The sequence below is a fragment of the Bufo bufo genome, chromosome 1 (assembly GCF_905171765.1).
Source record: "Bufo bufo chromosome 1, aBufBuf1.1, whole genome shotgun sequence".
NCBI lineage: Eukaryota > Metazoa > Chordata > Amphibia > Anura > Bufonidae > Bufo > Bufo bufo.
The window spans coordinates 5,281,128-5,298,727 of record NC_053389.1 but is presented as its reverse complement, the minus strand read 5'-3'; the positions used below and the strand labels follow the sequence as shown (position 1 = coordinate 5,298,727).

At 45.9% G+C, this 17,600-nt stretch overlaps 1 protein-coding gene across 1 annotated transcript in view; it reads left to right on the top strand.

Annotated features, from left to right (window-relative positions):
* The window catches only part of GRIK5 (glutamate ionotropic receptor kainate type subunit 5), a 162,781-nt gene that overhangs the window by 108,481 nt on the left and 36,700 nt on the right, over positions 1-17,600 (top strand). Inside the window, exons 13-14 of the mRNA XM_040415679.1 lie at positions 465-578; positions 9,803-9,912. Of these exons, the coding sequence (XP_040271613.1) occupies positions 465-578; positions 9,803-9,912 (224 nt within the window). The remainder of the gene's footprint in view (positions 1-464; positions 579-9,802; positions 9,913-17,600) is intronic.

Genomic DNA, 17,600 nt, shown 5'->3' with positions numbered 1-17,600 from the left:
GCAGGTGTGCTGCTGTTGACTGATGTTTTCAGCCATTAAGTATGCATCCACATATATATTGGATTCTTAGGGGGATCCATAGGCGGAGCGCCACTTTATTCTACTACTCATTTGGGAAGAGAATCCCTTCGAACTGAGACTGCGACCAAATGCTAGGAGAGCGGTGGATGTGCATGTCATAGAGACTGCGGGTGCAGTGTTGGGGGGTGAGGAGGAGCGGGAACATACATGATGTATGTAGGCAGCAGTAATCAGGATAGAAGTAGCGGAGGAGGGGTGTGACGAGGCCGGTACGTTCTTAGTGCATTCAGTAATGTTCCGTCCACGTATCGCGGCCGCAGTGTCAGATAATCAGTCACAGCTTACACGGCAGTGGCCTCTTTCTGGGATTCCCGCTAACGAGGCCTCCAGATCGCCATGGCAGCCATTACTTCTCATTAACCTGCTGTTTCGTCTCTCCACAGAAGGCAGATCTGGCGGTCGCTGCGTTCACCATCACAGCAGAGCGAGAGAAAGTGATCGACTTCTCCAAACCCTTCATGACCCTGGGGATCAGTATTCTGTACCGGGTTCAGATGGTAGGTACCCGCGGTGCCCCTCTCCTTCCGCCCCTTCTCTTGCATGTCGCTGATGTCTGTGCGTGTGCCAAAAGACCAGGAAGTCAGAAGAGCACAGGAAAATCCCTTCCCCACAGAACACATAACATCCTGATGATTATGAGGGGTGAGTGCCCCTTATAACCGCCACATACCACCCACCACTGAACATAATCATCTGTCCTTCATTACTGCAAATACTACAAGCCCGTGTACCGCCAAACCGTCCACACAAACCACTTTCTGGGGTGCAGCTACAAAGGACGCAGGAGGCGCAGTTATACCTAGGACTGAGTCACTGGAGACCCAAATGACCCCTAGCAATCTGCTGGAAGGACGATGTGTTCAGAAGGGGTGAAGAGCGTCAAAATATGTATTGGGGGCAGGGAGTGTGACAACATTGGGTGGTGAGTAACCTTGACTAGGTGGAACGGCTCCCTCTGAGAAGTGACCACCTTCAGGCAGACGTTATCAGCAGTGGCCATTGCTAGATCCATCCATTATATGACATTGCACAGAGGAGGCATAAGAGGAGAAGACAACAACTCCCACCATGTCCAGGCTGCTATTATGGGATAACAGAGGATATGTCAGTGAGGTGGAATAAGAGGAGAGACTACAACTCCCAGTCTGTACCTGATGTTATTATGGGATACCAGAGGACAATTCAGAGAGGGAGTATAAGGCTACTTTCACACTCGTGTTTCTATTTTCCGGTATTGAGATCCATCATAGGGTCTCAATACTGGAGAAAAACGCTTCCGTTTTGTCCCCATTCATTGTCAATGACAAAACTGAACAGAATGGAGCGCTCCAAAATTCATTCCGTTTCGTTTGGTTGGGTTCCCAAGCTGCAGTTTTCTTTTCGTCATGGGATGCGGAGCAAGACGGATCGGTCATGACCCACAATGCAAGTCAATGGGGAAGAATCCGTTTTCTCTGACACAATAGAAAACGGATCCGTCCCCCATTGACTTTCCATGGAGTTCGTTCATGAAGGATCCGTCTTGGCTATGTTATAGATAATACAACCGGATCGTTCATAACGGACACAGACGGTTGTATTATCGGTAACGGAAGCGCTTTTGCTGAACCCTGCCGGATCCAGTAAAAACGATAGTGTGAAAGTAGCCTAAGACAAGAGAACTACAACTTCCAAGGTTTCTCAGGCTCGCCACTTCTCCACTGCTGAGCTCCGGCCCCTCCTGCACTGATCACATGATGGTGACGTCATTACAGGTCCTCATCACTTCTCCAAACTGCTAAACTCCGCCCCACTTGCACTGATCACATGATGGTGACGTCATTACAGGCCCTCATCACTTCTCCCCACTGCTAAACTCCGCCCCACCTGCACTGATCACATGACGGTGACGTCATTACAGGTCCTCATCACTTCTCCCCACTGCTAAACTCCGCCCCACCTGCCCTGATTACATGATGGTGATGTCATTACAGGTCCTCATCACTTCTCCCCACTGCAAAACTCTGCCCCACCTGCACTGATCACATGACGGTGACGTCATTACAGGTCCTCATCACTTCTCCCCACTGCTAAACTCCGCCCCACCTGCCCTGATTACATGATGGTGATGTCATTACAGGTCCTCATCACTTCTCCCCACTGCTAAACTCCGCCCCACCTGCCCTGATTACATGATGGTGATGTCATTACAGGTCCTTATCACTTCTCCCCACTGCTAAACTCTGCCCCACCTGCACTGATCACATGACGGTGACGTCATTACAGGTCCTCATCACTTCTCCCCACTGCTAAACTCCGCCCCACCTGCACTGATTACATGATGGTGATGTCATCACAGGTCCTTAGCATTTTTCTCTCCACTGCTGGACTCCAGCCCCTCCTGCACAGATCACATGACGGTGGCATCATCACAGGTCCTTCATCTCTTGCACTGTATCACATTATAGTGCCCACCCGCAGCACCTCTCTCCTTTGAGAATCCTGGACATTTTTGATTTTTGAACTTATAAATCTTGGCAGGAAGATTATTTCAGGTCCCAGAAAGAGGACGTGTCTGGGAGGACATATGGTCACCCTAATCAGATAACCCATCCTGTCCACAGACGCAGCGCACACATTGCCCCCTTCTGCTGTCTGTATCACATATCTGCTCTTCTGCATTTGTACTCAATCCCTCTTGGAGTAACTATTCTTCCGAATGTATGAAGTGGCATCAAAAACATCCAAGAGCCGGCATTTATTGCAGAGAATGGTGGACGTGCATCATGTTTATTTGCCGCCCCCGTCATGGTAATCTCTCCCGTGTGATGTGCGATGTTCCAGGCACTTTCATAGGCAGTTTTTCACGTCTCGAGCAGCGAAGTGCCGGAGTGCGGCCTGAACCTTATTTGGGATGCTGAGAGTGCGGAGATTCTGATATATGGAGGGTGACATCAGGTTCTGAGATTCTGAGAAAAGGTGTGATAAGTATTACCCCATTTTTTTTTTACGTACATCCGCCATTTACATACAACATGCCCCAAACATCACCAACGTGCTGCATTCCAGTCACAAGTGCATATATCTGTCATCACACCCCCAAATAAATGAACTCTCTAAAATAAATAGGCCCCAGAATGCACCCCACAATACACCCCAGACCAGACTCCCAAATTAATACAGACCTCAGAATGTACACTACATTGCATCCCCAGAATGCACCCCACAATCCAACCCCAGACCAGACCCCCAAATTAATACATACCCCCTAAATAAAAACAGACCACCTACAAAAGGAGGATCCCAGACATTTATACGGACCAGCTCACACTCCCCCTGCCTCTGCAGCTTTGTTGCTACATCCACTAGCTTCAAGAACTTCAAAGATAATGATGTGACTAGAGGTCCTTCACAGATGTTCATATGACTGTAGGTCCTTCACAGATGGTCATGTGACTGTAGGTACTTCACATATATTCATATGACTGTAGGTCCATCACATATGGTCATATGACTGTAGGTCCATCACATATGGTCATATGACTGTAGGTCCTTCACATATGTTCATATGGCTTTAGGTTTTTCACAGATGGTCATGTGACTGTAGGTCCTTCACATATATTCATATGACTGTAGGTCCATCACATATGGTCATATGACTGTAGGTCCTTCACAGATGGTCATATGACTGTAGGTCCTTCACAGATGGTCATATGACTGTAGGTCCTTCACAGATGGTCATATGACTGTAGGTCCTTCACAGATGGTCATATGACTGTAGGTCCTTCACAGATGGTCATGTGACTTTAGATCCTTCACAGATGGTCATGTAATCACAGGTCCTTCACAGATGATCATGTGACTGTGGGTCTTTCAACAGTAAAGGTCCTGCACAGATATGTGCTATAGATACATTAGTTGTTACCATGCAATGGCTGATTCATCCCAATATTTATTTTTAAAGAAAATTGTTCCTGGGAGATGGCATCTCTGGGAGCTCTCACCTGCCGTTTGTCCTGGCCCTGATCAGGTCCAAGGTGGAAAGTAGAAAAATAGTGGATTGGGGTTGAATAGTTCTCTTCTCTATGTAATTGTATGTACATTATACGGTATATACAGTACAGCTTCATCCTTAGAGAAAAGGCATAGCTATTTGTTTTCCATTTACATACATGTTCTCTTTATACTAAACCACGTCCATATGTCTTGTCCAATCTACATTGGGTACTACAGAAGTTACTAAATACAATGCTACAGAAGTTACCACATAGGGTACTACATAAGATTCTATATAGGATACTACATAAAGTACTACATAACTACAACAAAATGTACTACACAAACTATTACATAGGGTACTACATATGGTACTACACAAGGTACTACATAGAGCACAATGTAAGGTAATACATAGAGTACAACATAAGCTACTACATAGAGTACTACATAGAATACTACATAATGTACTGCATATGGTTTGATATAGGGTACTACATATGGTACTACACAAGGTACTACATAGAGTACAATGTAAGGTACTACATAGAGTACTACATAGAATACTACATAATGTACTGCATATGGTTCGATATAGGGTACTGCATATGGTACGACACAAGGTACTACATAGAGTACAATGTAAGGTACTGTCACGAGTTGGAGGTCCCAGGAGAGACCTCTGCGTCGTCAAGCAATAAACAAACAGAAATCAGGTACAGACACAAGAGTTTATTGCACAAACAAAAACCAGGGAAGGCAGCACAGACAAAACATGAGCTCTATGTACCGTCAGCACAGTGGGAGAAAACCCCCACTGCGCCACTGTCTAGTAATACTCCAGAGGAGCGTGACTAAGCAACTCCTGGTATTCACTAGGGCCCCAGATGGTAGGGTTAGACTTTGCAGCAGGAAGTTGCCAGGGTCTACTCCGGAGCGTAAACTAGACAGTGACAGCAAGAACGAATGGACAACAGGTACCAGAAGGTACCGACGGCACATAGGCAAACATAACAGACAGGCAAATACAAACAGGGCAACTAATAACACAAGCAGGAGTACATAGCAAGGAAACAGGAGTGACAATGAGCAGAGAAGGACTTGCTCCACCAGTAGTAAACTGCATGGCCTTGCCCATGGCACTCTGCTGCAAAGAAAGGTGCAGCAAGGGCTTGCTGAACAGAGACATATAACATAACAAACATAACTGGCAGAACAGATAACAGAAACATAGGAAAGAGGACGTCAATGAACAAGTAGGAAACCCACAGAGCACAGACAGACAGACACGGATCCCATGGGTCAGCAGCATGGGAGAGTGAGTACAAACAAGGAGCAGGACAAGACAACACACACCAGGAGAGCTGACACAGAACTGAGGAAACCTCAGCCTTATATACAGGTTCCATGGGTGCAGCAGAGAGGCCACACCCATGGAGCAGACAGAGAGGATTAACTCCTAATAGACACACAGGGGAGTTAACCCATACAGAACCACAAATAACACACAGGAACGGAGCTGCAGCGAGAGCATAGACAGAAGGTCACAGCCAGAGGTAATGACTGTGACAGGTACTACATAGAGTACAATGTAAGGTACTACATAGAGTACTACATAGAATACTACATAATGTACTGCATATGGTTCGATATAGGGTACTGCATATGGTACGACACAAGATACTACATAGAGTACAACATAAGGTGCTACATATAGTACTACATCAGGTATTACATAATGTACTACAGAGGGTTCTAGATAAGGTACTACATAAGGTTTTACGTACATAGGATACTACATAAGGTATAACATAGGGTACTATATGAGGTTCTACATAAGGTTCTACCTAGGGTATTATATAAGGTTTTACATAAGGTACTACAAAGGATGCTACATAATGTAATACATATGGCACTACATTAGGTATTACATAGGTTACTACATAAGGGTCTACATAGTGCATAGGGTACTACATAAGGTACTACATAAGATACCACAGGGTATTACATATGATATGCTGGATATTAAATTTGCGAGTCCCTAACAGGAAAGTTAAGGAGGGCACGTGCAGCAGACCCCCTCCTGATTCATCCTGACCACTGTCATGACCCTCCAGGTGGACCCTGACAGTGCTGTTTGAGCTGATGATTGGGTCAGACTTTTCAGGCCACAACATCTGCTGAGATGTTTGTATCTCCCTTACTGAATAGAACACATAACAGGACATGTATTCTTTAGCAATCTAAGTGTTTAATTGCTCCATCAGATATTATAAACTAGGTTAAAACTGTCCTCTGGTTTCTCTATGGTGTCTCCATGGTTACAGACTACAAACAAACTCTGTGTAGTCTGATGCAGCCCTCTCCTGTGGCAATAGGTCGGAGCAACTGGACTTGTTTTCTTGCCGTTGTTTCGTTCGTCATCAGACTAGGTTTCTCAGTTAGAATGACTTGTACGAGAAATCTCCAGCATTAAATACCGGTGACTCGTGCTTCAGTCATAAGATGTCAATTGCATTTTTATGACTGAAGCTAATAGGTGTGATTAAACTGCCTCGAGAGAGGTGTTAGAACAGCATTGTAACATCTTACCTCCATGACTGAAGCACACGTCACCAGTATTTAAAACTGCAGATTTTTTGTCCGATGACTAGCGAAACGTCTTCAAGAAAAAAATGTCAGTCCAGTTGTTTCTCCTGTATTATAGCGCCATATGAGCTCCTGCCGCATCTTGTGTCCTCAGTGACACATCCATCAGTATGTGCGGTCACTTCTGCTGCGTCCTGTCCTCCACATGTCCTCTCTCATACACTCACTTCCTCATCTTTATTCATGTAGTGGCTGAAACATTCTGTACATCGGCCTGTCCTCTGCTATCCACAGGTATGCTGCACCCCCCACATACACACATCTCCCCCATTTCCTGGGCACACTGCACTTACACACCCTACAATCTGCACTCCTTGTACATATGAGCACTGATATGGAGAAGATGAGACATTCCTCATCATACAGACCTCAGCTGCTGCAGAACCTCTTTGAAGAATTAGGGATATTTCTGATAAGCATTTATTGATTGAGTCATCTTTTAAAAAAAAAAAATCTGCAGCAGCTGTGGTGTGTATTATGATGTTCTGCAGCTGAGGTGTGTATTAGGAGGTTCTGCAGCAGCTGAGGTGTGTACTATGATGTTCTGCAGCAGCTGAGGTGTGTATTAGGAGGTTCTGCAGCAGCTGAGGTGTGTACTATGATGTTCTGCAGCAGCTGAGGTGTGTATTATGAGGTTCTGTAGCTGAGGTGTGTATTAGGAGGTTCTGCAGCAGCTGAGGTGTGTATTAGGAGGTTCTGCAGCAGCTGAGGTGTGTGCTATGATGTTCTGCAGCAGCTGAGGTGTGTATTATGAGGTTCTGCAGCAGCTGAGGTGTGTATTATGATGTTCTGTAGCTGAGGTGTGTATTAGGAGGTTCTGCAGCAGCTGAGGTGTGTACTATGATGTTCTGCAGCAGCTGAGGGGTGTATTATGAGGTTCTGCAGCTGAGGTGTGTATTAGGAGGTTCTGCAGCAGCTGAGGTGTGTATTAGGAGGTTCTGCAGCAGCTGAGGTGTGTGCTATGATGTTCTGCAGCAGCTGAGGTGTGTATTATGAGGTTCTGCAGCAGCTGAGGTGTGTATAAAGAGGTTCTGCAGCAGCTGAGGTGTGTATTAGGAGGTTGTGCAGCAGGCGAGTTGTGTATTAGGAGGTTCTGCAGCAGCTAAGGTGTGTATTATGAGGTTCTGTAGCAGCTGGGGTGTGCATTATGAGGTTCTGCAGCAGGTAAGTTGTATATTAGGGGGTTCTGCAGCAACTAGGGTGTGTATTATGAGGTTCTACAGCAGCTGAGGTGTGTATTATGATGTTCTGCAGCAGCTGAGGTGTGTATTAGGAGGTTCTGCAGCAGCTGAGGCGTGTATTAGGAGGTTCTGCAGCAGCTGAGGTGTGTATTAGGAGGTTCTGCAGCAGCTGAGGTGTGTATTAGGAGGTTCTGCAGCAGGTGAGTTGTGTATTATGAGATTCTGCAGCAGCTGAGGTGTGTATTAGGAGGTTTTGCAGGAGCTGAGGTGTGTGTTAGGAGGTTCTGCAGCAGCTGAGGTGTGTATTAGGAGGTTCTGCAGCAGGTGAGTTGTGTATTATGAGGTTCTGCAGCAGCTGAGGTGTGTATTAGGAGGTTGTGCAGCAGCTGAGGTGTGTATTAGGAGGTTTTGCAGGAGCTGAGGTGTGTATTAGGAGGTTCTGCAGCAGCTGAGGTGTGTATTAGGAGGTTCTGCAGAAGCTGAGGTGTGTATTAGGAGGTTCTGCAGCAGCTGAGGTGTGTATTAGGAAGTTCTGCAGCAGCTGAGGTGTGTATTAGGAGGTTTTGCAGGAGCTGAGGTGTGTATTAGGAGGTTCTGCAGCAGCTGAGGTGTGTATTAGGAGGTTCTGCAGCAGCTGAGGTGTGTATTAGGAGGTTTTGCAGGAGCTGAGGTGTGTATTAGGAGGTTCTGCAGCAGCTGAGGTGTGTATTAGGAAGTTCTGCAGCAGCTGAGGTGTGTATTAGGAGGTTCTGCAGCAGCTGAGGTGTGTATTAGGAAGTTCTGCAGCAGCTGAGGTGTGTATTAGGAGGTTTTGCAGGAGCTGAGGTGTGTATTAGGAGGTTCTGCAGCAGCTGAGGTGTGTATTAGGAGGTTCTGCAGCAGCTGAGGTGTGTATTAGGAGGTTTTGCAGGAGCTGAGGTGTGTATTAGGAGGTTCTGCAGCAGCTGAGGTGTGTATTAGGAAGTTCTGCAGCAGCTGAGGTGTGTATTAGGAGGTTCTGCAGCAGCTGAGGTGTGTATTAGGAAGTTCTGCAGCAGCTGAGGTGTGTATTAGGAGGTTTTGCAGGAGCTGAGGTGTGTATTAGGAGGTTCTGCAGCAGCTGAGGTGTGTATTAGGAGATTCTGCAGCAGCTGAGGGGTGTATTAGGAGGTTCTGCAGCAGCTGAGGGGTGTATTAGGAGGTTCTGCAGCAGCTGAGGTGTGTATTTAGAGGTTCTGCAGCAGCTGAGGGGTGTATTATAAGGTTTTGCAGGAGCTGAGGGGTGTATTAGGAGGTTCTGCAGCAGCTGAGGGGTGTATTAGGAGGTTCTGCAGCAGCTGAGGTGTGTATTTAGAGGTTCTGCAGCAGCTGAGGGGTGTATTAGGAGGTTCTGCAGCAGCTGAGGTTAGTATTATAAGGTTTTGCAGGAGCTGATGTGTGTATTATGAGGTTCTGCAGCAGCTGAGGTGTGTATTTAGAGGTTCTGCAGCAGCTGAGGGGTGTATTAGGAGGTTCTGCAGCAGCTGAGGGGTGTATTAGGAGGTTCTGCAGCAGCTGAGGGGTGTATTAGGAGGTTCTGCAGCAGCTGAGGTGTGTATTTAGAGGTTCTGCAGCAGCTGAGGGGTGTATTAGGAGGTTCTGCAGCAGCTGAGGTGTGTATTATAAAGTTTTGCAGGAGCTGATGTGTGTATTATGAGGTTCTGCAGCAGCAGGACATAAGCAGCGCCATATCATCCCTGTACACTGATCAGGTTCTGTTCACACTGTGGCCCTCGCTCAGTATTTACGATTTCTCTCGTATTGCTCTCTGTTCACACCACATGGGGTTTCTGTGATCTCTTCTGACGCTAGATATTGCTGTGGTCGCCCTTTTCACCTGTACTGTGCACCGATTCCTCTCGCTGTACCTCCTGTATATATTCCCATGTCTCCCACAGGGCCGGAAGCCTGGGTACTTCTCCTTCCTGGATCCTTTCTCTCCTGCTGTCTGGCTCTTCATGTTGTTGGCTTATCTGGCCGTCAGCTGTGTGCTGTTCTTGGCAGCCAGGTAATGACCCCTGTTTATCCAGCCTCCCTGTGCACTCAATTGTATAATATCCCCCGTAATAAGCCCTTTGTGCCACTGCTGTAGCGAAACCTAATCGCCTCCACCAAGCCATGCGCACCTGCAGAGAAGTGAATGACCCATCTGCACCCTTGATGTTATGATTCTTGCACACTCGGCAGTCCACAGTGTAATGCATATGCACAACCCTTGGCAGTTCTGTTCCCTGAATGCCTGACATCTTCTATTGTTTCCATCCAAAGATTATAAGATAAGAAGTCATCTTCATAGATATAGCGCCATCCTGTGGACAGACATAACCATCCCTGCACATAGAAATGCGGGGCTTGGTGCCGTACCCATTACTGTCCCCTAAAATGCATTAGTCCTAATTTTCCATTCAGAGAAATTGCTGCAGCTTTCCGTGTATTAAACGTGTTTGCTTTATGATATATTACGGAAAGTACCGGTTACATATTCACCGCGGGGGTGGGAAGAAGAGCTGTAAATGTGGCCACACGCCCTGACCAGACTGAAGAGGTGAATATTCTGCCCTCTGTTCACTGGTTTATCGGGGTCTGTTCACATCTGGGTTGTGGATTTTGTTTATTATTGTGGTTTGTCATGATGGACGCCACGTACTCCCAGCAGACCCAGTGATGGGAGAGGTAGTGCTGCAGGCCGCAAACATGATGTGAACAGAGACTTACAAGGCTTTACAGAAACTTTGAGCCATATAAACTATAGATCGGAACGTGTTTCTCCAAAATATCATAAAGAAGTAGAAATGACAGATAGATATAAGATAGATAATATATATATTAGATGGATAGAGAGACGGACAGTTTTGTAGATTTCTGCAGTCTGCCTTCAGCATGTAAGATCCCCGTCATCTTTCCTGATTATCTCTCAGTCTTGTATTCCAGGATGCAATTGACCTTTTCTCTAGAAACACAGAAAGTCAGATGATCGATTGCTTTTGTCTGACCTGGGGCAGTGATTGCTGCAATGACGGATAAAAGAGCCGCTAATTTATCATTATATCCAGTCACTGAATATAAAAAATCTAAAAACTGGAAATTTCCCAAAGAAAGTCATTCCTTTCTGCTAGATAAGACACATAGGAGGAAACGTCCTTCATGAACCGCACCTGTCCATTATGTAGGAGCACCAGTACACCCAGTATACCATCACCACTGTTCCCAGTATATAAACCTGACGTCAGAGTAGCCTGCAAACCTGACCAGTAGTATCACAGGGCTCCCTATAAACTGATCACAGGCTGTCCGCAGCTGGAACCCACTGATCAACAGTAACCAAAGAGGAAGCACACCAGCAGCTGTTCAGTTTCTGTGCAGCGCCACCACAGACAAAATGAGGTATTACAGTGACTGTATAATCTGTATGTAGTGAGCTCCCTCTAGTGGTGGCTGTATAATCTGTATGTAGTGAGCTCCCTCTAGGAGTGACTGTATAATCTGTATGTAGTGAGCTCCCTCTAGTGGTGACTGTATAATCTGAATGTAGTAAACTCCCCCTAGTGGTGACTGTATAATCTGTATGTAGTGAGCTCCCTCTAGTGGTGACTGTATAATCTGTATGTAGTGAGCTCCCTCTAGTGGTGACTGTATAATCTGTATGTAGTAATCTCCTGAGCTCCCTCTAGTGGTGGCTGTATATATCTGTATGCAGTAATCTCCTGAGCTCCCTCTAGTGGTGACTGTATATATCTGTATGTAGTAATCTCCTGAGCTCCCTCTAGTGGTGGCTGTATATATCTGTATGCAGTAATCTCCTGAGCTCCCTCTAGTGGTGACTGTATATATCTGTATGTAGTAATCTCCTGAGCTCCCTCTAGTGGTGGCTGTATGTAGTGAGCTCCCTCTAGTGGTGGCTGTATAATCTGTATGTAGTGAGCTCCCTCTAGTGGTGGCTGTATAATCTGTATGTAGTGAGCTCCCTCTAGGAGTGACTGTATAATCTGTATGTAGTGAGCTCCCTCTAGTGGTGACTGTATAATCTGAATGTAGTAAACTCCCCCTAGTGGTGACTGTATAATCTGTATGTAGTGAGCTCCCTCTAGTGGTGACTGTATAATCTGTATGTAGTGAGCTCCCTCTAGTGGTGACTGTATAATCTGTATGTAGTAATCTCCTGAGCTCCCTCTAGTGGTGGCTGTATATATCTGTATGCAGTAATCTCCTGAGCTCCCTCTAGTGGTGACTGTATATATCTGTATGTAGTAATCTCCTGAGCTCCCTCTAGTGGTGGCTGTATATATCTGTATGCAGTAATCTCCTGAGCTCCCTCTAGTGGTGACTGTATATATCTGTATGTAGTAATCTCCTGAGCTCCCTCTAGTGGTGGCTGTATGTAGTGAGCTCCCTCTAGTGGTGGCTGTATAATCTGTATGTAGTGAGCTCCCTCTAGTGGTGACTGTATAATCTGTATGTAGTAATCTCCTGAGCTCCCTCTAGTGGTGGCTGTATATATCTGCATGTAGTAATCTCCTGAGCTCCCTCTAGTGGTGGCTGTATATATCTGTATGTAGTAATCTCCCGAGCTCCCTCTAGTGGTGGCTGTATATATCTGTTTGTAGTAACCTCCTGAGCTCCCTCTAGTGGTGGCTGTAAATCTGTATGCAGTAATCTCCTGAGCTCCCTCTAGTGGTGACTGTATATATCTGTATGTAGTAATCTCCTGAGCTCCCTCTAGTGGTGGCTGTATGTAGTGAGCTTCCTCTAGTGGTGGCTGTATAATCTGTATGTAGTGAGCTCCCTCTAGTGGTGACTGTATAATCTGTATGTAGTGAGCTCCCTCTAGTGGTGACTGTATAATCTGTATGTAGTAATCTCCTGAGCTCCCTCTAGTGGTGGCTGTATATATCTGTTTGTAGTAACCTCCTGAGCTCCCTCTAGTGGTGGCTGTATATATCTGTATGCAGTAATCTCCTGAGCTCCCTCTAGTGGTGACTGTATATATCTGTATGTAGTAATCTCCTGAGCTCCCTCTAGTGGTGGCTGTATGTAGTGAGCTCCCTCTAGTGGTGGCTGTATAATCTGTATGTAGTGAGCTCCCTCTAGTGGTGACTGTATAATCTGTATGTAGTGAGCACCCTCTAGTGGTGACTGTATAATCTGTATGTAGTGAGCTCCCTCTAGTGGTGGCTGTATTATCTGTATGTAGTGAGCTCCCCCTAGTGGTGGCTGTATAATCTGTATGTAGTGAGCTCCCTCTAGTGGTAACTGTATAATCTGTATGTAGTGAGCTCCCTCTAGTGGTGGCTGTGTAATCTGTATGTAGTGAGCTCCCTCTAGTGGTGACTGTATAATCTGTATGTAGTGAGCTCCCTCTAGTGGTGACTGTATAATCTGTATGTAGTAATCTCCTGAGCTCCCTCTAGTGGTGGCTGTATATATCTGTTTGTAGTAACCTCCTGAGCTCCCTCTAGTGGTGGCTGTATATATCTGTATGCAGTAATCTCCTGAGCTCCCTCTAGTGGTGACTGTATATATCTGTATGTAGTAATCTCCTGAGCTCCCTCTAGTGGTGGCTGTATGTAGTGAGCTCCCTCTAGTGGTGGCTGTATAATCTGTATGTAGTGAGCTCCCTCTAGTGGTGGCTGTATAATCTGTATGTAGTGAGCTCCCTCTAGTGGTGACTGTATAATCTGTATGTAGTGAGCTCCCTCTAGTGGTGACTGTATAATCTGTATGTAGTGAGCACCCTCTAGTGGTGACTGTATAATCTGTATGTAGTGAGCTCCCTCTAGTGGTGGCTGTATTATCTGTATGTAGTGAGCTCCCCCTAGTGGTGGCTGTATAATCTGTATGTAGTGAGCTCCCTCTTGTGGTAACTGTATAATCTGTATGTAGTGAGCTCCCTCTAGTGGTGGCTGTGTAATCTGTATGTAGTGAGCTCCCTCTAGTGGTGGCTGTATAATCTGTATGTAGTGAGCTCCCTCTAGTGGTTGCTGTGTAATCTGTATGTAGTGAGTTCCCTCTAGTAGTGGCTGTATATATCTGATTGTAGTAATCTCCTGAGCTCCCCCTAGTGGTGGCTGTATAATATGTATGTAGTGAGCTCCGTCTAGTGATGGCTGTATAATCTATATACAGTGAGGTCCCCCTAGTGGTGGCTGTATAATCTGTATTTAGTGAACTCTCTCTATGGTGGCTGTATAATCTGTATGTAGTGAGTGGCTGTATAATCTGTATATGGAGAGCACCCTCTAGTGGTGGCTCTACAATCTGTATGTAGTGAGCTCCCTGTAGTGCTGGCTTTATAATCTGTATGTAGTGAGCTCCCTCTAGTGGTGGCTGTATGATCTGTCTGTAGTGAGCTTCCTCTAGTGTTGGCTGTATAATCTGTATGCTGAGAGCTCCCTCTAGTGGTGGCTGTATAATCTGTATGTAGTGAGCTCCCTCTAGTGGTGGCTGCATAATATGTATGTAGTGATCTCCTTCTACTGGTGACTGTATAATCTGTATGTAGTGAGCTCCCTGTAGTGGTGGCTGTATAATCTGTATGTAGTGAGCTCCTTCTAGTGGTGGCTGTATGATCTGTATATAGTGAGCTCTAGTGGTGGCTGTATAATCTGAATATTGTGAGCTCCTTCTAGTGGTGGCTGTATAATCTGTATGTAATGAGCTCTCTCTAGTGGTGGCTGTATAATCTGTATGTAGTGAGCTCCCTCTAGTGGTGGCTGTATGATCTGTTTGCAGTGAGCTCCCTCTGGTGGTGACTGTATAATCTGTATGTAGCGAGCTTCCTCTAGTGTTGGCTGTATAATATGTATGTAGTGAGCTCTCTTTAGTGGTGGCTGTATAATCTGTATATAGTGAGCTCCCTCTAGTGGTGGCTGTATAATCTGTATGTAGTGAGCTCCCTCTAGTGGTGGCTGTATAATCTGTATGTAGTGAGCTCCTTCTAGTGGTGGCTGTATGATCTGTATATAGTGAGCTCTAGTGGTGGCTGTATAATCTGTATGTTGTGAGCTCCTTCTAGTGGTGGCTGTATAATCTGTATGTAATGAGCTCTCTCTAGTGGTGGCTGTATAATCTGTATGTAGTGAGCTCCCTCTAGTGGTGGCTGTATGATCTGTATATAGTGAGCTCTAGTGGTGGCTGTATAATCTGTATGTTGTGAGCTCCTTCTAGTGGTGGCTGTATAATCTGTATGTAATGAGCTCTCTCTAGTGGTGGCTGTATAATCTGTATGTAGTGAACTCCCTCTAGTGGTGGCTGTATGATCTGTTTGCAGTGAGCTCCCTCTGGTGGTGACTGTATAATCTGTATGTAGCGAGCTTCCTCTAGTGTTGGCTGTATAATATGTATGTAGTGAGCTCTCTCTAGTGGTGGCTGTATAATCTGTATATAGTGAGCTCCCTCTAGTGGTGGCTGTATAATCTATATGTAGTGAGCTCCCTCTAGTGGTGGCTGTATAATCTGTATATAGTGAGCTCCCTGTAGTGGTGACTGTATAATCTGTATGTAGTGAGCTCTCTCTAGTGGTGGCTGTATAATCTGTATGTAGTGAGCGCCCTCTAGTGGTGGCTGTATAATCTGTATGTAGTGAGCGCCCTCTAGTGGTGGCTGTATAACCTGTATATAGTGAGCTCCCCCTAGTGGTGACTGTATAATCTGTATGTAGTGAGCTCTCTCTAGTGGTGGCTGTATAATCTGTATGTAGTGAGCTCCCTCTAGTGGTGGCTGTATAATCTGTATGTAGTGAGGTCCCTCTAGTGGTGGCTGTATAATCTGTATGTAGTGAGTGCCCTCTAGTGGTGGCTGTATAATCTGTATGTAGTGAGCGCCCTCTAGTGGTGGCTGTATAACCTGTATATAGTGAGCTCCCCCTAGTGGTGACTGTATAATCTGTATGTAGTGAGCTCTCTCTAGTGGTGGCTGTATAATCTGTATGTAGTGAGCTCCCTCTAGTGGTGGCTGTATAATCTGTATGTAGTAAGCGCCCTCTAGTGGTGGCTGTATAACCTGTATATAGTGAGCTCCCCCTAGTGGTGACTGTATAATCTGTATGTAGTGAGCTCTCTCTAGTGCTGGCTGTATAATCTGTATGTAGTGAGCTCCCCCTAGTGGTGGCTGTATATAATCTGTATGTAGTGAGCTCTCTCTAGTGGTGACTGTATAGTCTGTATGTAGTGAGCTCTCTCTAGTGGTGGCTGTATAATCTGTATGTAGTGAGCGCCCTCTAGTGGTGGCTGTATAATCTGTATGTAGTGAGCGCCCTCTAGTGGTGGCTGTATAACCTGTATATAGTGAGCTCCCCCTAGTGGTGACTGTATAATCTGTATGTAGTGAGCTCTCTCTAGTGGTGGCTGTATAATCTGTATGTAGTGAGCTCCCTCTAGTGGTGGCTGCAGGTAGAGCAGCTCAGTGCTGTCGCCCTGTCCCCAGGCCCCGGGAGCAGTACCGTGGTCTACCTCTAGGTGATTACAGCTCTTTAGGAGACAGTATTTTGACTCTATTTGCATTGTTCAGACTTGACATCTCTTGCTGATGGATTTGGACTTTTCGGGGGGGGGGGGGAGTTTTTTTTTTGGGGAGATAAGAATAAATTGGCTCAAGTTTATGGACGTTTTTGTTTAGATTTACAATATTTTTGACCTATTCCGATTTGTTTCTGTTAAATTAAATCTTGTCAGGTGGCGACGCCCGGGGCTCTGATTTACCTTTACGTGTCGCAGTTCTTCGTTTTGGAGTTTACATCTTGAGATTTTTAGAAAATTCATTATAAGCAATCGAGGCGTCGGAGGCGCGTTCCGTCGTAAACAGCTGGAGGCGCCTATCATCGGCTCTGCCATTCAGCAGATTTATATTGTGTCCTTAATGACATTTTTACTCTTTATCCTCCTGTGTTTAGGAAACCATCAGTAGGCAGGCTGATGACGGATAATGTTAGCGCTGTTTTTCCAGTCTGGTGCACCCGCTCAGGACAGCGAAGGTTCCGGTTCAACCCCCCATTTCTCCATCTCCCAGTTGGGAATGCTGGGTGCGCTGATCGCTGCGGTGCTCCAGTGCACTACTGACATCACAGTCAACAGCAGCTTGCTGGCAGTTTCCAGCTTGTGTGACAGATGTCGTACGTGCATACCGCCGCTGTGACAGCTCTGTGTCTCAGGACTCCAGCATGAGCTATAACTCTTACCGCCGGGACTCCTCCTGAGAGTTGGATGACTCTCTAACTGTCCAATGCACAAAGAAGACACATTAAAACCGCAGCCACCTACCTGCGAGTCTTCACTTCATAGAAAACAATGTCAACTCCAGGACCGGTCCCAGGTGCCGCGGCGTACGAGGAGAATTGGCACACAGCAGCGCCCATGAAGCTACGTTTCGGGGGAACCCCGCCCCAAGCATGCTAATGCTGTGCTACTCAGACTTTACAGAGCACTTACCTTTAACCCTTGATTTTCCATGAACGTACAGTGCCTTGCAAAAGTATTCACCCCCCCCCTTGACTTTTTTCGTGTTTTCTTACATTACAGCCTTAAGTTCGATGTTTTGTTAATAAGAATTCTATGTGATGGATCAGAACACAATAGTCTAAGTTGGTGAAGTGAAATGATAAAAATATAAAAATAAAACTAATATTTAGAAAAAGAAAACAGAAAATTGTCCTGTGCGTATGTAATCACACCCTTTGCTAGGAAGCCCATAAAAAGCTCTGGT